The sequence below is a fragment of the Musca domestica genome, unplaced genomic scaffold (genome assembly GCF_030504385.1).
Source record: "Musca domestica strain aabys unplaced genomic scaffold, Musca_domestica.polishedcontigs.V.1.1 37, whole genome shotgun sequence".
Classification (NCBI taxonomy): Eukaryota; Metazoa; Arthropoda; class Insecta; order Diptera; family Muscidae; genus Musca; species Musca domestica.
The window spans coordinates 2,324,712-2,347,769 of record NW_026712321.1 but is presented as its reverse complement, the minus strand read 5'-3'; the positions used below and the strand labels follow the sequence as shown (position 1 = coordinate 2,347,769).

Below are 23,058 nucleotides of genomic sequence, written 5' to 3'. Positions count from 1 at the left end.
TGTCTTCTTCTTCGTTGGACAAACAAATAATATTTTAATGTTCTCTCGGCGAAAGAGACAACTATCTATACCGTAACGTTTTTCATTCAAATTAGAAAAAAACACAATACACAAGATGATGTCATATTTGTAAGAGAGCGTAGGCAAAACATATTTTAAGAGAGAGTGACAAATAAAAAATAGATTCTCTTACGCCGACAGAGATGGAATATTAAAAAAACGCAAATTTAAAACGCAAAACGGGGTTATATTAATGGAACGTTTTTTATTAAACGTAATTTGGAACGAATTTTTATTAGTCGATATTTGGAACGATTTTTTTATTGGTCGTTATTTGGAGCGTTTTTTTTATATTATCGAAACGTTTTTAATTTGTAATGCGTTTCTATTTCTTTTATATATTTTTTAATTCTACTTTGATTGCAAGTGGCGTTTAGGTAACATTAAATTAAATTTATTTACATTTCCAATCAAAATTCACTTTTAAACTCCTTGCCTCTTCCTTTTACTATTTGGAACGTTTTTAAGTTTGTTCGGGCCTAACGTAATTAAAACGATTATAGAGAAAATAATAAAAATATAGTTATTACACAAAATATGATTATTTTATTGTGAATTTTGTGTAGCAGGACTGTCGGAACGTTAATAAAACGTTTGCAGGTTACTCTAAAAGAAGACATGATGGCAGCAAGTCTTCCTGGCATTCGTTGAGGCCATGGTAGAAGAATAGTAGTCGCATCGACACAGCTGCTGGGACAATAAACTGTCAAACCGATTTTGGAATTGAAAATGTTGAATGAAAAATTATTTAAATTTGTAAAAATTGTTGAAAAACGCTTATTATAATAAAATTTAAAATTGTTTAACATACCAATGTTCTACCATTGTTGAGACCTTTCAATCTAGTGATTTAAAATAAAACGGTTTATAAATAACCCGATCTTTTCTTTTTATAAAAAAAATACATCCACTCAAGTTTTTTTCATTAAAAATTAATAAATTCTTTTATTAATGTCTTAAAGATTATATTCAGGTATATTATAAGGCAAGACAAAAACATATTAAAGCTTTAAAATTTAAAAAAAAAATCTTGGCACATAAATCTTTAGTTTTTCTAAATACCTAACAGAAATGTTGTTGCTATTGTTGTTTTAAATGAAGCAACTGATTATTAAGCAATACAGTAAATGTTCCCAAATTTGCATTATGTTGTAAGCTACCCACTTGTATAGCTTGTAAGCAACCATTTGGTAGATTTATTCCATTGACATTGGGTAGAATCGAAACATCTTCGGTTTTAATTGTTTGCAATTGAGGTAGAGCTGGAATTTTTATGAACTCTTCTAAATTTGCAGCCACAGATCCTGGCGCATCATCTTCAATCTTAATCGATTGTAATTGGAATGAAGATGGCTGAAAATTATTTGTCAAACTTTGGTGCTCGTGAATAATAGTCATATAGCATGGAGCTTGATTAATGGTACATGGATTCAAATTACCAAGGACTTCTTTATGATCTGTAGCAGCAGCAGCAGTAGAGCCAATAATTTGATAATTTTGTGATGTATCTTCCGCAACAGCTTGTGTGGGAGGAAAAGCTACATTTGCCAAAGTGGTATATTGTAACTGAGGTTCATCTGTTACAGAAGACTCTAGGAATTCTTCCTTAATAGCTATGCTTGCGGAATCATTACTTGTCAATACATTTGGTACTGACACCTGCAGTTGGCTACCATCAGCCAATGTTAAGGTACTATTAAATACAACTTGCGGCAGCTTATATTCCTCCTTTTTAATACTGGCTTGGGTTTGATTTTTCGTTGTATTTTCTTTTGGTTGACTATTCTCCTTTTCAGTGCAAGGTTCACCATTAATCTGATTCTCTACAGCTTCCACGCCATGTTTTGTTCTTTTATGGTATTTCATTTTATCCGGCCTGGAAAACTCAGCATTACATATGGGACAAGCGAATATTTTACGAATTCCACTGTGCAGCAAATAGGCATGTCTTTGGAAGCTATATTGACTTGTGAATGATTTCTCAATACCGTTTTGGGCACATACCAAGCAGCGCGTAATCCCATCGACAGTCAGTTTATATTGACCGGAGTCCATACCGCGTACGGACATTTTTTGCAAATATTCCTTTGCAACACAAACATCATTTGATACTTTGCGACGACGATACTTTTTTGCAGTAATGGGTTTTTTGTCAATTTTGGTATTATTGCTATCCGAAAGCAGTTGTTGCTTACCGTCAGCAATTACACAGTGTGATTGTTTGGGAGGATCTGTGGACATAGTGAGACTTTCATCATTACTATTCGGCAAGAGTTGTTCATTGGCTGCAATTATACAGGGAGGATTTGTGGACATAGTGAGTGTTCTTTAGAGGAACCTGCAATAAGATCAAAGGGGTCAATTCACATTTTAAAGTTCCCGCCATATTATTCTGGTTATCAAACAACTTACTCATAAATAAATTCATTGATTCTAAATCAGAACAAGACTCCAGCTTTGTAAATTACGTTGACATGCATTGTATTAATAGTTTTTACAATATTTTTGTTGTAAAAACTTGAAATTCTGACGATATCCTTTATACGAAATGAGGATCGGTTCAAATTTAAAAGGGACCAACAGATCGAAAAAGAAGGCATTCAGGGCTTAGCAGGTCGAAAGCCAGACATGAGCTGGAGTTCACAGAGTTCACCAGATCGAAAACCAGTATCACACGCAGGGTTTTAAAAATCGGCCCCAGGGTACTGTTTAGTGATAACTGCTTCTTCTTGCACATTCACACAATATCCGGAAAATTTACAAAATTTCAACTGCTACTACTCGTCGCTCAGCTGTTTTTTGTTGTCATCTGTGTGTTTGTTGTTGCTACCATATGTGGATATCATTTATATTTGATTGATTTGATTTTGTTAACGCAACAAATTTAAAAGCGTTCCACATGCCATCGTACGAGAGTACTGTTTACAAAGTGAACAATCACCTGGGCGTATGACACAATACAATAATACAGTGAACTGCCAAAGTATTATTGAAGTTAACAGTTTGCAATGAAAATTTACTCAAAAAGGCATACCCTAAAACAAGCCACACACGATACAACTGGTTGTAACACTCAACAGAGTAACAGAGTACTCAAATTGTGTGCTTCGGTCAAAAACGATACAACTTTGTATACAACCTCTTTGTACAACTTCACTTTTAGTAGACTTTATTTGAGTGAAGATGACACCAGAAAAAATTTATGCTCTATAATTGACTCGATAGCTTTTATTTATTTTTTATTTTTTTTTTGTTGCAAAAATTGTCACGCTTAATCCCATTATTGTTGTTTTTATAAAACAACATTTGTTTATTAGTGGAGAACGATGGTAATGTTTACCAGGCGGGTAAGGCAGGAAATACCTAGGTTTCGGAAAGAGCCACCAATCCTCATCAGTTCCCTTGTTTTTTGCCTGGGATATTTTCCCCAGAAGTTATTTAAAATAACTCCTATGTCAAAAAACTTTTTTACCCAAGTGACGAGATCGTTTTTTTTATTAATTTTTAAATTTTTGAAATTTCATTTTATAATTAAAATTAAAAAAATTGCATATTTGATTGCATTTCGTATTGTTTTGCTGTGCGAAACAATATTGTTGCATCTTCAAAAATAAACTCAAAATGAAATTGTATGCGACATGCCCACAAACGTTACAATCGTTTTTGCAGAAACGGATAGTACAGGAATACGTGCCAAGCCACGGTGTATGATTTTCATATTAGTGTATCAATCATGGTAGAAGGATGCAGGTAGACGCATTGACACAGCTGCTGATAAAATCAACAGCCAAATCAATGTTGAATAAAAAATTATTTTAATTCGTTAAAATTGTTGAAAAATGCATATCATAACAACGTTAGATTGGCGTCGTAAATGAAAACACATAAAAAACTACTTATTATTGAAAAAAAAAAAACATTTTATTTTTTGACATAATTATTTTCCCTTTATATGATATAATATGTAGGTAAGTCAAAATGACGCAAACAATGAATTTAAACGTCACGCCATCAAAATAACGCCTTTATGCCGTTTATTGCGTCGACGCCTTCATTTAGGTTTTACACTTACTCTCGCGCACTGGCAACCCCATCAAAAAACAGCTGTTCTCACATGCAAGGGAATTCAGAGATTTATTCAGACAAGACAACAGACGAAGACGCGCGTGGAGTTTTTAGTATATTTTTATTAGTTTTAAGTCCGTTTTTGTTAAACAAAATTAATGCCGGTGTCATAGAAACTATTGCAGGACACGCATTAATTAAAAGGTGAGTGGAAAATGTTCAATAAAAATTGTGAATATTTTGGAAGTTGTGTTTTGTGAAAATTTTACCATTTTTATTTCTGGTGTCTCAAATGTACGCAGAAGAGTTTGGAAACACCGCCAAAGAAGAAACAATACAACAGAAGAAGGCAGGCAGAACAAGCATAAACAAAAGTAAACGTTTACCCAAACGGCGGCAAAGCTGAGCAGAGTCACAACACAACAACAACAAAAACCACCACCGCCATCATACAGCAAACGTAAACAAAAGAAAAATGGGCCGCAGTCCCTCCCCTTCCCATAGACGGCGTGAGAAAGAACGTTCGGAACGTAAAAAACGACGAGAACGTCGTTCAAGGGAACGTGAAAGGGGTGGTGGTACAACGGGTGCCGATAGTGATGTTGAAATTGTACCCACAACCAGTAGTTCCGGCCGTAGTTTAAGAAGACGTTCGCCCCATCATCGTGAACGAGAAAGGGATCGCGAGCGTGAACGTGATCGTAGCCGCAGTCGCAGCCGGGGTCGAGGAAGACGACGTTCGAGGTGAATAAAAAGTGTAGTGTATTCAAAACCAAATCGAAACAAAATGATAAGTATTCTGTTTTCTAATTATTCAAAATGTAGTTGTAGAAGAAATTTCGTTCGTGTATGGGGCTTGTAACGGGCTTTGTTGTGCTAATGGGAAATACAACCCTGTCCGGTGTCGATAAAACAGTTTACATTTTGACATTTTTTGTTGTGAAATTTGAATTTCATCAAGTTGTGTGTGAGAGAGAGAGAGAGTGAGTGAGAGCTGTCATTGAATGTGTCATTATTGTTATTGAATTCCACCGCATTTTTTGTGGCATTACCACGTGAAGTGAAATAGTTTAAGAATTGCAAAACTTTTTTTGTTGAGAAAAAAAGGATATAAATTTTGGTGAAAACAAAAGGAGTGGCATTTCAAAAGCTCGTTTCTTTTAATACACATTTCCGAGACCGGAAGTTAATTGGATATTTGCATTTGTGTGTTGAGTTTTAACATCAAAATGGCCCTGCGTGTTCAGTTCGAAAACAATGACGATATTGGCGTCTTCAGTAAATTAACAAATTCCTATTGTCTGGTGGCAATTGGTGGCTCCGAAACATTCTACAGTGTGTTCGAAGGTGAATTGGCGGAAACCATACCAGTTGTCCATGCCAGTATTGGTGGTTGCCGTATTATTGGTCGCCTGGCCGTGGGCAATCGCAATGGCCTGTTGGTGCCCAACTCTACCACCGATGTGGAGTTGCAACATTTGCGCAACAGTTTGCCCGATGCCGTGAAAATCCAACGTGTCGAAGAACGTCTTTCGGCTTTGGGCAATGTCATTGCCTGCAATGATTATGTGGCTCTGGTCCATCCAGATTTAGATAAGGAAACAGAAGAAATTATCGGTGATGTCTTGAATGTTGAGGTGTTCCGTCAAACCATTGCCGATAACACATTGGTGGGTTCCTATACTGTGCTCAGCAATCAAGGTGGTATGGTCCATCCCAAGACAAGCATACAAGATCAAGATGAATTATCATCGCTGCTGCAAGTTCCACTCGTGGCCGGTACTGTAAATCGTGGTAGTGAGGTTTTGGCTGCCGGTATGGTTGTCAACGATTGGATCTCGTTTGTGGGCATGAACACAACGGCCACAGAGATTTCCGTAATTGAAAGTGTCTTCAAGCTGAACCAAGCCCAACCCTCAACAGTGACAACAAAATTGCGTGCTGCCTTGATAGAGGATATGTCGTAAATTGGATAATTTAATTTTGTTAAGCGGAAGGACACGAGGGAAGAAGTCCCAGAAAGGATTGATGCGTTGTATCCTGGGGAAATTTAGTTTTACGCATATTTTCTCTTATATAAATCTGCTGTAATGTGTGTGACAACAAACTTATGCTGTTGAAAGTTTAGTTTTCTTCATTATTTTTTTATATATAAATTTATAATAAAAATTGTAATTTTCATTTGCAAATTGCAAATATCAAAGATAATGGGTGTTTTGGAAATAATATTCTGGGTGTGGATAGTGGGATAACAAACTATTTTAATTTGGGAAGAAGGTGTGTATTTTTTGTGTATAAACTACTTAGAGTAATTATGATATTAATTTCTAATATTTCGTTTTTTTTCCCTAACAGATCCCGTTCCTATGGCCGTGGTGGCTCTAGCTCAGCGTCAACATCATCACGCCGCCGTGGCGGTACTGCACGCACTGATCGTCCCAAAATCAGTGAAGCCGATTTAGAGGGAAAATCGCCAGAAGAAATTGAAATGCTTAAAACCATGGGTTTCTGTACGTTCGACACAACCAAAAATCGCAAAGTTGAGGGCAATGATGTCGGAGAAGTACATGTAATCCTTAAACGAAAATATCGCCAGTACATGAATCGTAAAGGTGGTTTCAATCGCCCCTTGGATTTTGTGGCATAGCATTGCCATTATTGTTTGTATGGCATCCACAGAATCACCAACACCACCACCACCAGCATCATGATCATCATCATCCTGATGATCACAACTACTCCTTAGTAGTTCTAATAATGTTAATTTTTGTTAAAGAACAAATTGAGGATAATTTTTGTGGAATTGGAAATATGGTATTTTCCAATTATGCATTTATTATCATTAGTTTGTCGCACTGTAACAAGAAACCTGCAATTTTATGCAATAGACCGGTTTACAAAATTTTACAATTTTCTAACAGAATCAAAATTTCCACCACACCACACCTACCTCTCTCATATATATAGTTATTAGTAAGACTACCTATACATAGGACATTTTTTGTTTTGTAAAAAAGAAACTAACAAGTTGAGTTTTTGTTGCCATAAATGTTTGGTCTGTTCCCGAACTGCAAGAACGTAAAAGTTTTTTCCCTTTATGATAACGAAAAAAAATTGTAAAAATAATAGATTCTTGCAGATTCTGGAACAGAGCAAATGTTATAAGCAGGAATAGGAATCTACTATAAAATAGAAATTAATATGGATTTTTTTTCAGAACCCTTCATAAGAGAGTTTCATGAATAAAGTAACTTAACAGAGTTTTAAACATAGATTTGGTATTGAAGGAAGATCTGAGTTTACCCATAAAACTATCTGATGAATCTACATTCTCTCCAAGCCATACATTAAATTTTCCAATCAGAAATTCTTTGATGATACTAAAATACCAAAACTTCTTGTATTCGAATGCAAATATCCTTGTCCATCCATATTAATTTCTGTTAACAACTAGGAGTCATATTTCTCGAAACTCAACATACACACACCCTTACATAAGACAACTTGTTTTGAATTAACTGCTGTATTCTGAATACAAATCCAAAAAAAGAAAAACCACAACAACACTACATACCATACAACAAACTCCCCCCTCCACCCCAACCCCCTACAATAGACAGTTACAAACTTACTTACACCCCATACACTCACCCACACATACACACACACAACACTTTATCCTCCATACACTGCAATAGTACAATTTTTTGTTAACTAGATTTTAATAAAATTGTGATTTTTTATTAAATATTTTTTAAATATATAAATAACACACCATATCGCCCCCTAATCCCATCCTTGATTATCCCACCCATCAATATAACCAATTCCGCCACATTTATACACACACACAACACAAACAACTCCAACAATAGACCAAATATGCAATAGCCAGGGATTTTTATTTACATTTACATTATTACCATATATACAATTGTTAAAATAGTAGAGATTTTTCTATAAAAAAAAACACAGGAAAGGAAATCACTTACCGCCTAAGCAAACAGAAGATAACAGGATTTTTATAACAATAACAATAATAATTATTATTATTATTTGAAATTGTTCAAGTGACAGTTAATTCAATCACAAGTGCCGTTTAGAATGAGAAGCAACAAGGCCTTAAGCATCAAGCATCCATATTGAAATTTGTTTGATTTGAAAGGCTTTTGTTGTCAGTTTATCAATTTTATTTGTTCTTTTTTTTCTATTTTCTGTTATTACCATTTTTTCTTTTATACACCATCACCACCACCACATCTGCAATAGTAAAAAGTTTGGCATAAACAGGGATATCAACAAAATTCCACACTTTTGGCTAATATACACACACACATACTCACCTAGTTTTTAATACGAAATTGCAGGGAGAATAATTTTTATTAATTTTAATCTATTTTTTATATAAGCCTTATATAAAATCAATCGTTTTCTTTTTTTTTCATTACTGCTCAATAAACAAGAAAAAATAAATAAATGATTTAAAAATGAAATAAAGTTTTTTTATTAGCAGCAGGGATGGGTATGGGTTACAATTTTTGGTTTAGAGAGGAACATATAAAAAAGTAAGAATTTGAGATAAAAAACAAGTAAAAAGGCTGTAAGTTCGGCCGGCCGATTTTTGCAATTTTCAAAAAAATAAATAAATAAAATAAAGAATTCAGTTAAAATCTTAAAAATACCGAATGCAGCCTTTATATTATGGTATATACGACGACTTTTGTCATAAGCCATTAAAATATTCAAATGCGAAACTTGAAAAAAAAAATCGGAGATACCATTATATGTTGGCTATACCAAAACATGGACCTGCACAGACAATTTTCTGTTATAAGCTGTAGAATCCATTACGAACTTTAAATACCAAATTTGAAACATTTCCGGTGAATAATGTAGCTATAATCCCCAAAATACCGAATTAGGAGAGGTACCATTATATGGGGGCTATATGAAGACGTGGACTTGTACAGACAATTTTCTGTCATGGGCTGTAGAATCCATTACGAACTTCAAATACCAAATTTGAAACAATTCCGGTGAATAATGTAGCTATAATTATCAAAATACCGAAAATAGGGAGGTACCATTATTTGGGGGCTATATGAAGACATGGACTTGCACAGACAAATTTCTGTCATAGGCTGTAGCATCCGTTGCAAACTTCAAATACCAAATTTGAAACAATTCCGGTGAATAATGTCACTAAAATCACCAAAATACCAAATATCGAGAGGTACTGTTATAAGGGGGCTATATGAAGACGTGGACTTGCTCAGACAAATTTCTGCCATAGGCTGTAGTACTCATTACGAACTTCAAATACCAAATTTGAAATAATTTCCGGTGAATAATGTCGCTTAAATCACCAAACTACGGAAAATATTGAGGTACCATTATATGGGAGCTATACGAAGACGTGGACCTGCACAGACAATTTTCTGTCTTAGGCTGTAGTGTCCTTTGCGAACTTCAAATACCAAATTTGAAACAATTCCGTTGAATAATGTCGCTAAAATCACCAAAATATCGAAAAAAGGGAGGTACTATTATATGGGGGCTATACGAAGATGTGGACCTGCACACACAATTTTCTGTCTTAGGCTATAGTATCCATTGCGAAATTCAAATACAAAATTTTAAACATTTCCGATGAATAATGTCGCTTAAATCACCAAACTACCGAAAATATTGAGGTACCATTATATGGGAGCTATACGAAGACGTGGACCTGCACAGACAATTTTTGTCTTAGGCTATAATATTCATTGCGAAAATTCAAATGCCAAATTTGAAACATTTCTGGCGAATAATGTCGCTTAAATTACCAAAATACCGAAAATAGGTAGGTACCATTATATGGGGGCTATATGAAGACGTGGACATGCAAATCTGTCATAGGCTGTAGCATCCGTTGCAAACTTCAAATACCAAGTTTGAAATAATTCCGGTGAATATTGTCGCTAAAATCATCAAAAATACCGAAAATAGGGTGGTACCATTATATTGGGGCTATATGAAAACGTGGATCTACATCACCCATTTTCAATACCAAAAGTCCTGCAGACATAATACACATTTGAGCAAAATTTTATTAACCTACTTCATTTCGTTAACGATAGCCACTTGTGGTTTCCGCTTGAATTCCATCACGAATAACTTTTTTTCTGGAAAATTCGCACCAAAATGCTTTTGTACGCTTGTAAACAATATAATGAGCTGTCACTGGAATAATTTTATGACAGCAGTCTGAAGTTGCAGTTTTTCATCCCACCCTGTGTATTAAACATTTTATGAAAATTTCTAAATATTCCCTACCCAATTTCAATTCCAATTTCAAATTAGAAAAAATACATATTTTCATTTTTTAGTTTTTATTATAAAAAAATAAATTTTCTCTACAAAAAAAGGAAATAATTGTGCGTATATATAACTACAGTATATAATAACAATAATCTGTAAATTTCGTTTTGTTTTTCAAGTTTTTTTTTATCACTTTATGTCACATTGAAAGAATTCGCCTCCAATGATCGATTCACCCCCTCAATCACTTATGTGCTCATAGACCACAGCTGTGCGTGCCGGAGTATAAACCTCGAAAAAGTTTTCACGACCACCATAATGTTCGTGTCGGGTCAAATGTTTACATTCCTTGTCGAGTCGACCGAAACCACCAAACTCCGCATCATCGGAGGATAGGCAAATCTTATAGGTACCCGCCCAATTAGTGCCAACACGATAACCGGTAAAACTTTGCGTCGGATGGAAATTGAAAACAAACACCAAGCCGGCACGTTCAAAGGCAATCACCTTATCGCCCTCATGTTTCCAGCTAACATAGCCTGGATCGGAATGCAACCAACCAAAACGTTCTTCCAATTGATTCATGGCACGATCGAATTCATTAAGGTATTTATATTTCAGCAGTTCATCATCGACCAGATTCCATTGGCGGCGAGCATAGTGATAGGAATCATTGTTACCGGCTCTCGGGAAATCCAGCCATTCAGGATGGCCAAATTCATTACCCATAAAATTCAAATACGCTTCTCCGCCCAGGGCATGGGTTATGAGACGTATCATTTTGTGTAGAGCCAAACCACGATCTATGACCAAATTCGGTTCAGACAACACCGACATGTGGGTATACATATCTTTGTCCATTAGCCAAAAGGCAATTGTTTTGTCACCCACCAAGGCTTGGTCATGTGATTCGGCATATGCAACCGTATTCTCCTTCCAGCGTCGATTTGTCAAGGTGTGTACAATATCACCCATTTTCCATTGGTCATCGGTAAATTCTTTCAGCAACTCAATCCATTTGTCAGGAATGGCCATACCCAAACGATAATCAAAACCAATGCCACCCTCAACGATGGGGCGACATAGAGTGGGCATACCCGAAACATCCTAAAACACAAACATTTTCTTTATATCCAATTTAAAGTATGTTATATAAATCCCATTCCATACCTCAGCAATTGTAATGCATTCCGGATTTTGTTCATGTAGCATGTGATTGGCCAAGGCCAAATAATTAAGGGCATCTGTGTCCACATTGAGACCAAAATACTCATTGTAATCTCCACTAAAGCCCTCACCAATGCCACGGGAATGATACAACATGGAAGTGACACCATCGAATCTTTACAAAAAATACAAAAATACTAAATATTTTTCAAACAAATCAGCTTCCCTTTTCTTATCTTACCTATAACCATCAAACTTATACTCATCATGCCACCATCTCAGATTTGACAACAAAAACCGCAAAACTTCATATTCCATGTAATTAAAGAGGCGACTATCCCACAGAGCATGTTCACCACGGCTGCCATCATGGAAGTAACAGCTATTGGTGCCATCAAACTGATTAAGACCATCTTGGACATTTTTACTGGCATGTGAGTGTACCACATCCAGCAAAACATAGAGACCATGCGAATGAGCAACATCAATCATACGTTTCAATTGTTCCGGTGTACCATAACGGCTGGAGGCAGCAAAGAAGCTGGTCACTTGATAACCAAAACTAGCATAATAGGCATGTTCCATTACGGCCATTACTTGTATGGCATTGTACCCTTGTTTTTTAATACGTGGCAAAATATTGTCGGCAAAATTATCATATGAACCAATACAGGGCTCCTGAGAGGCTATGCCAACATGACATTCATAGATACGCAATGATTTGGGCCTCTTTGCCTTGGGATGTTGGCATTGATAACGTTCAGCTGCCGGGGGATTCCATACATATTGCTTATAGTTAACACCCTGATTAGCCTCTTTAGGGGGTTGTTTTACATACACCGCCCAGGGAGACAATCGATCTAGCAATTGTCCCGCCTGATTGCGTATAATAACTTTGACTTCACTTAAATGCTTGATTGGTGGTGTGCCGTCGGAATTGGCGGGCAAATGTAATTCCCATTTGCCGAAATCCAACTTTTTGAATGGTGTTGCTTCCCATTGCCAGTTATCTATAAAATGTTGATAGATTATTAAAAAACTACATATTTTATTTAAAATCCGTTCACTTACTAAAATCGCCTGTTAGATAAACTTCTTTTGCTCCAGGAGCCCATTCACGAGCCACCACGGAATTATCGGGTAAAAAGTGTATACCATAGTATTTGTAACCTTGGCTAAAGGTATCCATGCCACCTTCAAGTTTTTCAATTTTTCCAACCCATTCTTGCAAGACGCCATGTCTGGAAGAAAAAAGGAGATTTAAATAAAAAAATAAAGTTTTTTGTATGTTTTATTGGTGTATGCCACAGCCAAGTTTCATTTCCCGCCAAAAATGCAGTACAATTATATAGGACTATAGACCCCTTATTAAAGAAAACTAAGACATAACCCCAACTGTTATAAATTTAAAAATGTTGATTAAAGCTATTGAGATGTTTGTGATATTAACATCAATGAAGAAGAACGTTTTTAATCTGTTTGCCATAATAAAAAAAGCTTCTCATAGAGCGTCGTTTAAAAAGACAAAAAAAAACTAAAATTCCTTTTCCAGAACTTTAGATCCCTAATCACGGTGAATGAGATAACCAATAATATGAATAATAGCCACGTATTTTAGCTGCCAGGGCATATTTTAATCAAAACTATGTCCCACGAGAAAACTATTGCGAAAGAAATATTAGTTCTTTGAGTATTATATCAATTTTACTAATAACAAATGTTTTCACATAAATCATGACTTATAACGACCTACAGATCCCTGGTTAACGAAAACGTAACTACTGTCGCCTTGCTTGCCAGTTTTATTTAAATTTTAACATTCAAGTTGTTTTAAAATTTTGTTTATAAAATGATTGAAGTTTGTATTAGCGATTTAAATTAGTTTTAATCAGAAATTTAATAAAATATCACAAAAAATACTTGATAGAAATAGTGGAAAGAAGAGAGGAGAAATTGCCTCTTTCCCCTTTCTTAGAGTATTTCTGATATGAATTAAGTTAAATGGGGTTGGTATTAAAAATATTTAATTTGTTAGCTGGAATTAAAGAAAAATACAATGTTTCTTTTATTTTTTTGCAGAAATGCTTAATACATAAATTTTGCAACAAAAATCTCAATGTAAAGAGAACAAAGCAAAAACACCGGTTGTCGTGATTTTCTCTCTCTCATTATCTCTGTGGGAAAAAGTGTTGTTTATAAACAACTTTCCAATGGAAGTGTTGACGAACGCCAACAAAAAGAAGCCATAAATGCAAAATACAAGTGTGTGTTGGTAATTGATAATGATTTCGTTTTCAATTGAAATTAGAAACAATTTAAGCAAAAAGAGACTACGCTACATAAAAAGTGACGTTGCGTTAAGATATGCAATGCCTGCACCACATGCCAATAGCACACACAAAGAATGCCCGCCATACAGCTGACGGCGCACACAGTTTGGGTGGGAAACAAAAAAAAAAAAACAACAACAAAATAACTAAACATTTGACCTTGATAATGAACAGAAAATTTGCCGGGTTTTTCTTGCCCTCTTTTCCTGTACGGAAAAGAAATTCAAGCAAATTTAATGGAAAATTTCGGATATTCTTTCACATTTCCTTTTAATTTATAAGAATTATTCCGCCATAATTATTAGAATTTATTAAAGTTTGTTCATATTTTCCCTTTGGAAGGCATGAAAACATTTTAGTTTCATCTTGATTTTCTTTTCTTTATTTTAACCTTCACTTGACATTGCCCGCATAAATTCATTTTGATTCTCAACGCATTATTATTACACAATTTTAGTTTTTGTTTCGATTTCTTTCAGAAATAATTAATACAGTGCATATATCTGCTGATTGGATTCGCTTATGAATTTTGTTTTTATCTCAACACATCTTGGATACCGCTTAATTTCACCGTTTATTTTTATTTATTTTGCACGGCATTAGAATGAAATTGTTTTGTTGTTCTTAACTATTTTTTTTACCTTCGTCGTATTTCCCTTTCGAAGGGCTTTAAATACGGATCCAACTTGAAAAGATTTTCAATTTCCTTAACTTCCACTTTCATGGGATCCATGATATCTGATTTTTGTATTTCTTTCGATTAGTTTTAATTATATATTTCGATCTCTTCCACACCGGCCAACGAATTGAATTGCATGGGATGTTCTTGACAACTGTGAATTTATGTGTCGTCGTTGTCAAGCATTAATGAGAGTGAGAATTTTTTTCTTGTGTGTGGGGGTCGATCAGCTGTTCTTCGCTTTTGTTGTGCTTTTTCATTTATTAAAGACGTGTAGGCATTGGTCGACTTTCAAAGGAGCTCTTGGAAAATAAAAACTACTGAGTTTAGGGAAAAGAGGCTTTGGATTATGTTTCTCGACAAAATGAATTCAAGAAAATGATCAGCATATTAAGTATGAATGTATATTCCCAAAATGTAATTGCCAAAGGCTTCAAAAAGGAAATATCTATTCGGGAGATAAGGAATAATATAAATATTATTAATTATGATTTAATTATTCCATTATAGATCAGTGGAATAGCAATATGAAGATTTTTAACTTCTCAATAAAAAACTTTGGACATTATCCAGCTTAGAACGACCCAACGACCTTTTAAAATAGGGCGTTATTGAACTTAGGCTAACGAGAAGGGATATATCGCTTATTCTGAACCAATGGAAATAGAAGGAAGGAATATAAGGCGCTTGTTCCGGTAGACAGCTCTTGCTGTCGTATCGGTACAATATTGAAATCAGGAAGCCCAAAAATAAATTCTGGGTTGCTTTTGGTGAGTCAATAGGAGAAGTGGGTAATTTGACCAGATTTTGCAGAGTTATTTTAAAACATCTCGTATATCCTCTAGACGGCTGTTGACGGAAGTCATTGATGAGGATAACCAGCCATTAAGAGCTCCTGTGGCCGTAACAATAATTGCAGCTTATTTTAGGTTGAAATTCTGGAGAAGGTCTTAAGGACTTGAATGTCAATAGGAATCGTGACGGTATTTTTCGATAGTCAAGCGGCCTTAAAATACTATGGAGGTTATGCTATGGCTGATCCCGTCACCTCCACCGTGCTGATATTGCATGGAGAACAATAAAAAACACAGAACCAATACGAAACCAAATTACTTCGAAAATTGCGTCGACCTCGAGCAGGACAGCGGACATAATTTGCATATTGGGACAACTAAGTGGTACAAAACGAACATTTGTCCGCTTCCCATGAAAAACCCCAAAACCCTGGGTTCAGTCAGGTAAGTATTCCCTTTGGTTTTCTGAACGATTCGCCCCCCTCTGATGTAAAATTGGATATTACTGTCATACCTCCATCGAAAAGAGGGAATGGCCGCTGACCTTGGACATTCCCACAGGACTCAACACCATCGCACTCAGCACGCACCACCTAAGAATGGTTACAAAATGAGGTTCCTCGCTTCATTTCCAGCGGAAAATGGCCACCAAAATCTCCGGATACCAATCCGTTGGACTATTGTGTCTGGAGTATTTTGGAAAGCAAGTGTGGCACTACAAAAAATACCAAAGTGTCGATTACCTCAAGCAAGCGCTTCGCCGGGAATGGGCCAAAATACCGCAGAGTTACATTCGGGCAGCGTGTGATGGTTTCATTGGCCATTTAAAGGCCATATTTCGAACAAATCTAAACTTAGGCTGTCAGTACATAAGAAACTTGAAGTCATGGCTAGGCATATTTTGTGACATTCCATAAAGGGATTACAGAGCCGCGCTAAAATCCTGCCGTCCTATTCCATATTATAATTTGAGATATTATAATTATAATTTGACATTAATATGCCTGGGCATGACTTAAAGCTTTTTATGTACTTGCATCTTTATTCTAAGATTTGATGCTATGTCCGAAATTTTTTGCTTTCATTCAATAAAATTTAAAAAAAAAAAAATTGTAGAAAATATTGCCTTTGACTTTGTTGCAGTTTGTTTTATCTTACCCGGAACCATCGGTTATTCTTCCAAAAAATTAAAGTGGCTATGGACACTATGATAGTTTCTCTTCGTGGATAACAAACTATTTGTTGTTTCTCTTCATTTTCTCTTAAGAAAACTACGTCATTTACCACCCTCCCACCATAAGTCCATACAACAAATAAAAAAACATTTTGTTTTACTTTTTTTTAAATTTTTTCTTTATTTTTTAATTTCATTTATGAAATACGTTGCTTGGTTTGTTTGTTTTGCTCTTAGAATTAGAAATTATTTTTGTTTTATTTTTTTTTTGTTTTTATAATTAAGTGGTAAATCTTGTTTTAGGGGGGGTTTCTCTTATTTTGTTATATTATTTTTTTGTCTTCCAAACGAAAATAATAAAATTATATCATAATGTAAAATATGATATATACTATAAGTATGTATGTAGTAATAATAATAATGATTTTTAGTTTATATATTAGTTTTCTTTGTTATAATAGTTCTTGTTTTTTTTATTTTGTTTGCAATAACTTAGTTAAATAGTATAAGTAGTTATAGGTATTTTATTTTTAATATTTCTTTTTTTATTCGTATGTAATTTGCAATAAAATATGTAAATATTATTTATAATAAAGAGACAATAAAGAGAGTAGGGAGGGGCGGAACATTTAAAAATAAATAAAAAAGGGAGAAAACAAAAAAAGTTTAATATATTACAATAAATGAAAATTGAAACAAAAAAAGAAAGAAACAAAAAACTGCGCCATAAAAATTTGGTTGTAATTTTTTGTATATAATAATAACATAATTATGTCTTAAATTTAACGTTTGTTTTCTTTTTTAATGATTAAAACACGAAAAAGAAGAAGAAATATATCTAATTATTAAATATATGGGTGGTTTGTTTGTTTTGCTTTGTTTGGGGGAGGGAGGTTTAATGCTAACATAAATGTTTAAAAATTAAAAACTAAATTTTATAACTAAGTTTTAAATGGTTAATAATAATAAAAAAATATCTTCTAGGTAGTAATGTGAATAGAATGCTTAAGGAGGGGGTTTGTTTGTTTTGCTTACATAAATTTGGAGGCTAACTAAAAATACAATTATCTTTTTTTAAATAACATAATTTTCATTTTTATATAAATTATATATAAAAAATTGTTTTGTAATGTTTTGAAAAATTATTTATACAGATACAAAAATGAAAGAAACACAACATCAATGTAGATGCATTTTTGTTTTTATACAGCCTATAAGATTTGACGGAACAAGTCCGCAAAATCAAAATCCTAACTTTTTGTGGGCGGCTTGTTCCCGTACGGCGCTGTTGGGTTTTACTTTTCTTATAGTTTTAGTTGTGAAGATCATTTTGTTTTACAAAATAGAAACAATTGTTTGTTTACAAAGAAAAAAACTTATGTTTTTTTTTTTGTTTTATAACACGCTAGACATTTTTTTGGGCAAGGGGGGAATAACACCAACATTTTTTAATTTACTTTTTTGCATTTTTACCACAGTCGGCTACATTTTGTGTTTTGTATTCGAATCGTGCAGAAGTAGATGGATAGAGGAATTCATACGAATTTAAATTTTAATAAATGAAAAATATACAATTTTGAGGTCATCATCAGTAAAAATCCCTATTTTAGTTAGAATCTGTTATTTTTAAAAAAGTGAAGTTTTTGAATATTTGAATACAATATGGGATTTTTTCCCTTTAAATTAAATAAAATTATGCCCGATTGATGCATACCTCAAATCTAAATAGATTTAGTTCAATGTAACTATGGCTTACAGAGATCTTTTTCTGAGAAGAAAAAAAGTGAGGTTAAGGAGGAAACAAAAAACCTCAAACTTTTGCAAAGAATTTCATGGAAAACTTAATTGGCTTTAAAATATTCACATTTTAAGAACTAAATAAAAAAAAATAATTTTTTCTATGTTTTACACAGGAAATAAAGTAATTCTATTCATTCTAAAAAAAAGTGAATTTTGAAAAAAAATATATTTTTTGAAAAAAGTTTTTTAATAATTTTTAAATCTTGAGTTATAACCAAATTTTTGTATTTTTTACAATAAAAATATTTAAAAGAAAAAATAATTATTTCAATTTAGGAAAATTTAAACTTCTTAAATCATTTAATCTTTTCAAAAACTATTGTTGATTGAATTTCCAAAAAAATAGAACTTTTCTAACCTCACTTTTATGTTCATAATCTAAATGTATTCTAACCTCACATTTTGGAATTCCATTTGTCCTCTTGACATGACATATTCAAGGAATTTTAGTAAAAAAGGTCTGCGAAATGATGAAGAATTTCCAAAAAAGAAATAATACGTTTTTAACCTCACTTTTATGTTCATAACCTAAATTTATCCTAACCTCACATTTTCGAATTCCATTTATCCTCTTGGCATGACATATTCCAAAATCGAACTAACAATCACACCAATTTTTGCCAACAATTGACATTTCCAAAACTAACTAAATGAACATAACCTCACTTTTTAAAGAACATTTTTTTTTTTGAAAACAAATACAACATTTTGTAGCATCCAAGTGCAATACATCATCAACAAATTAGATCTAATGTTAATTGCTGCTGACAAGCAATTTTTGTATTACTTTTTTGTGGTTTTGTGGAGGAGGCTCAGACTTCTTTTTGCAGGGATGTTTTTTTTGTTTATATAAATTTTTGGGTTTTTTTACAATAAAAATAGTATCAGTTTAACTGATATTTTTCGATATTGTACAATATAACTTTGTTTTTCTTTTTTTTATGTTGTGATACAGCCCTGTGTGGTTTAAGATTATTTTTTTTTGGCGGCCAAATGGAACGATTTTTTCTTTGGTTTGCAGAGAGAAAGGAAATAGTTTGGGTTGTTTCTTTTTTGATGAAATGTTTATTGAAAAAAAAAACCTTGAAAAATATAATCAAGAGGAATTTTTTTTGTTGAATTCCCATTAATTATATTTTATTTAAAAGCAGTTTTTGGAGGATTTTCAATAAAAAGTTGACCAAAAAGAGGAAATGGAGAGAGAAAAGAAAAGGAGAGCACGGCAAAGATGCACGGCCACCGTTAATGAATTCAATGATTTTACTTAAAAAATCAAAAATGCTATTTTTAAAAGAAATAAGTTGTCGGCAATATTGTCGAGGGAGGATTTGTAAAAAATCGTGCAAATTGGCCGCCGCCATTTAGTAAACCCTACGCCAATATCTGTTGTTGTTGGGCCTTAAGCAATGCTGCTGTTGTCTCATTGGAGGTGTTACTACCAGCCGTTTGTGGGGAGGATTGAGCAAGATTTAGACTGTTACTTGAAGTGACATTAGAGTTGGCTCCTCCATTACTACTACCACTACTACTATTGTTCTGACTGTTGTTATTTACCAGCGGTATGGCTGTACCATCTGCTGTTAGGATAACCGTTGTGGTTGCCGGTGTGGGTGGTGGCTGTACGGAGACAGCATTTAGTTGGTTACTTAAACTCTGTATGGCCACAATTTGTTGATGACCTGGCTTGGTTGGATGTGGAGCTGTGGTGGCCAACAATGCTCCCTGAGGCGATTGCAACAGTATGGTATTCGCCGGCAATTGAAAGCAAGTCACCGTGCCATTGGGTTGTACAGCTTGTATTATTTGTGTGGGCGTTTGATTGTTTGTTGAGATTGTTGTAGATTGCGGTACTGGGGAAGATGTCAGAAGAATTCTACTAGTAGATTGTGGATTTTCCATAAAATCATCCGGCTCCCCGGACATTAGCAAGTCCTGATGATCTGTGGATTCAACTTCTTCAATCAGTTCATGCTCTTCAATTTCATGCATTATTTGCTCGCCGCCATCTTCTACTTCTTCTTCTTCTTCGACTTCTTGGGCATGGACCACACTGATAACAGCTCCTGTCGTTGTAGGATCTTCTTCGAGATCTTCTTCAAGCATTTCTTGTTCTTGAAATTCTTGAATTTCTTCCAATTCCTCGACGGTACCCTCAGCCTCTACATCGTCATAGATTTCCTCAACATATTCCACCAGGGCCGAGGAATTATCCCCCTCATCGGTGGATGTTAGGGGTGGCGAGATTAGGGTGGTGGGTAGTTGGGATAAGTTATGTGATTCCATGGCTATTTCATTGGCATTCACCCCACCACCGCCACCACCCGCACTTGACAAATCATGGGCAAATTTGGGTGTCAAGGCAATGCCCTTGGGTATGCGGAATTTCTTGATAATTTCCTCTGTGGTTATAAGTTGAGACAAGGGTATGCCTTGATTTAAGGGGGTATTAGTATCATAGGTTTCATCATCCGTATCATTTTGGCTTTTAATAATTATCGTGGAGGTGGTGGAGGAAGATGAGCTTGCTGGCAAGGTGGAATGCCTTTGAATAACACCTCCCGTTTTAGTTGAGGTTATGATTGTATTCTGGGGCAATTGGCTGAATTGTTGATGTTGTATTGTTTGTTGTTGCTGCGATGTTGTTATTTGGGAAGTAGTATTGTGGGAATTGAGCTGATTCGTTGCTGTTAAGAGTTGAGTTGCTGCTGAAGTTGCGTTGCAGCTGCCAATTTTGCGTGTCAACAAAATTTGCACCGGTGGCTGTTGGGAATTGCTGGTAGGTAGGTTGTTGCCATTGCTGTGGACAATTGATGAAGGTGTCGTTGAGATCTTTTTCATACCGCTGTTGATTATAATCGGCGATTTGTGGCCTATTTTGAGAGATGTTGCCCCCGATGCCGCCGCCGCTGCTGTTGTTATTGTTTTGATAACTTTTATGTTGTTGCTGTTGTTTATCATTAGCGGGTTTGTGGTAATGACGTTGCCTATTGCCGTTGCCAGTGATCGGGACTGCTGATTGCTGCTCGTGCTGTTTACGCATGGGAGGAGAGAGGAAAGGAAAATTATTAAAAGATTATTATTGGAATTATTTTAATTGAAAAAATAAAAGTAGAAAATTACAATAACATGGCCCAATCATAAATTTTAGAAAAAAAATTTTTAGGTTAGTTTGAATTTTTTTTTTTTGGGAAATTAGATGTTCATAATTTATGTATAGACATGAGTATTATTTCAAAATAACTACAATTATTGCTAAAAAAGGATTCTAAAACAGTTTTTAATATATTTGAAGGATATAGAGTTTAATAGTATTATTTGAGGTTATGTGGGAAAAACTAGTTTTTTAGGGCATATTCTATATATAAAAGTCAACATTATATTTGGATAAATATATTTACTGCTAGCTGGGGGCTCTAAAACAGGGGTTTCATAAGTTAAATTCCCAGACAGTTTTTGAGGTTAGGGCGAAAAAAAATACAACTATTTTCTTTTAATTATAGAAAATAATACTTTTACCGAATCAAAACCGCGTATGTCCTTCTTAAAGAAGTTGGAGTTTTAGCTAAAAATCAACTATAACAACTATATATCCATGGTAGAAAAATACCGGAAGTCGCATCGACACGAGTGCTGGGACTATAAACTGTCAAACCGATTTTGAAATTGAAAATGTTGAATGAAAAATTACTGTAATTTATAAAAAATTTTGTAAAATGCAAATTATAACAATCTCCGATTGGTGTTGTATAAGACAATGTATAAAAATCTATTTATTTTTGAAAAAAAAAAAAAACATTTTAAAAAGGTTGACATTTAAATGTTCACGAACGTTGATGCATCTACCTGTATTCTTCTGCCATGGGACTATCTTTAAATAAAGGTGAGAATACATATAACGCTTTGTTGACTGGCTTAAGTCATTGGCTGGCTTCTTCAGAAAAGAACAAAGGAGCGAAGGGTCAAAATCGATCTAAGTCAACCTAAAACTCCTTTGTTCCTCTACGAAGAAACCAGCCGATGATTTAAGCCAGTCAACAAAGCGTTTTATGTATTGTCACCTTAAACCTTTTAATATTTAATTCACAAATGTAACATTTATTCAAATTAAAAATGACAAGTTGCTTTTGATAAGTATTAATTGAGTACGCCTAAAAATATGCAACATTTTTTGATTATTGATTAAAAAAAGAAGAAGTTAGTAGATTGGGCCTTTTTAAGTAGTTAGTTTACAAATATTGTTAGGGTTTTAGTAATTCAATACACATTAAAAGTAAACATTTAAAAAACATAGATTTGGGGGACACCTACGAATTCATTCATAACAAAATCAGTAAATTTATCGCCAAAGCCCAAGGTTATTTGCTTTTTACTCTCATTGTAGAGACGGGCCTGTGCTGCTGCCATTGCCTGTTTGGCCAAAACTTCTTCATAGAAAATTTTGGCTTCGTCAATGATTGTTGTCGTCGTTGTTGCAGTTGTGGATGTTTCTTTGGATTTATCATTATTGTTGCTACTACTTTTATTTAAATTATCCAATAATAAGGGATAATTATTGAGATTTGTTGTAGATGCTGTTGATGACGATGACAAGGATGTTGTTGCTGTTTTTGGCAATACTACTGATAATGGTGAGGATGTTGTTGTTGTTGTTGTTGATGATGTTGGGAATATTTGTGTGTCTGTGTTATG

The 23,058-nt window shown here is 34.3% G+C and overlaps 5 protein-coding genes across 7 annotated transcripts in view; 2 read left to right on the top strand and 3 right to left on the bottom strand.

Annotated features, from left to right (window-relative positions):
- Positions 1–1,098: 1,098 nt before the first annotated feature.
- On the bottom strand, positions 1,099–2,592 carry LOC105261967 (uncharacterized). The gene is made up of 2 exons (XM_011295177.3): positions 2,473–2,592; positions 1,099–2,398 (listed from the first exon to the last, which is right to left on the bottom strand). Exon 2 carries the CDS (start codon positions 2,374–2,376, stop codon positions 1,141–1,143), a length of 1,236 nt encoding a protein of 411 aa, XP_011293479.2. The 5' UTR covers positions 2,377–2,398; positions 2,473–2,592; the 3' UTR covers positions 1,099–1,140.
- A 1,578-nt stretch (positions 2,593–4,170) lies between these two features.
- LOC101890574 (U4/U6.U5 small nuclear ribonucleoprotein 27 kDa protein) lies at positions 4,171–7,878 on the top strand. Its single transcript, XM_005175714.4, has 3 exons — positions 4,171–4,329; positions 4,428–4,869; positions 6,481–7,878. Exons 2-3 carry the CDS (start codon positions 4,601–4,603, stop codon positions 6,770–6,772), a joined length of 561 nt encoding a protein of 186 aa, XP_005175771.1. The 5' UTR covers positions 4,171–4,329; positions 4,428–4,600; the 3' UTR covers positions 6,773–7,878.
- LOC101890404 (eukaryotic translation initiation factor 6) lies at positions 5,094–6,333 on the top strand. The gene has a single exon (XM_005175713.4). The coding sequence runs from the start codon at positions 5,355–5,357 to the stop codon at positions 6,090–6,092; it is 738 nt and encodes a 245-aa protein (XP_005175770.1). The 5' UTR covers positions 5,094–5,354; the 3' UTR covers positions 6,093–6,333.
- A 2,601-nt stretch (positions 7,879–10,479) lies between the features above and the next one.
- LOC101890744 (1,4-alpha-glucan-branching enzyme) lies at positions 10,480–14,776 on the bottom strand. Its single transcript, XM_005175715.4, has 5 exons — positions 14,564–14,776; positions 12,664–12,833; positions 11,834–12,602; positions 11,596–11,767; positions 10,480–11,532 (listed from the first exon to the last, which is right to left on the bottom strand). The coding sequence occupies exons 1-5, from the start codon at positions 14,653–14,655 to the stop codon at positions 10,666–10,668; spliced, it is 2,070 nt and encodes a 689-aa protein (XP_005175772.2). The 5' UTR covers positions 14,656–14,776; the 3' UTR covers positions 10,480–10,665.
- A 1,943-nt stretch (positions 14,777–16,719) lies between these two features.
- Positions 16,720–23,058, bottom strand: part of LOC101897367 (uncharacterized) — a 69,422-nt gene continuing 63,083 nt past the window's right edge. For all 3 annotated transcript variants that reach the window (XM_059126269.1, XM_059126270.1, XM_059126271.1), the window contains exon 10: positions 16,720–21,397. In XM_059126269.1, coding sequence (XP_058982252.1) covers positions 19,741–21,397 — 1,657 coding nt within the window. In that variant the 3' untranslated portion in view covers positions 16,720–19,740. The remainder of the gene's footprint in view (positions 21,398–23,058) is intronic.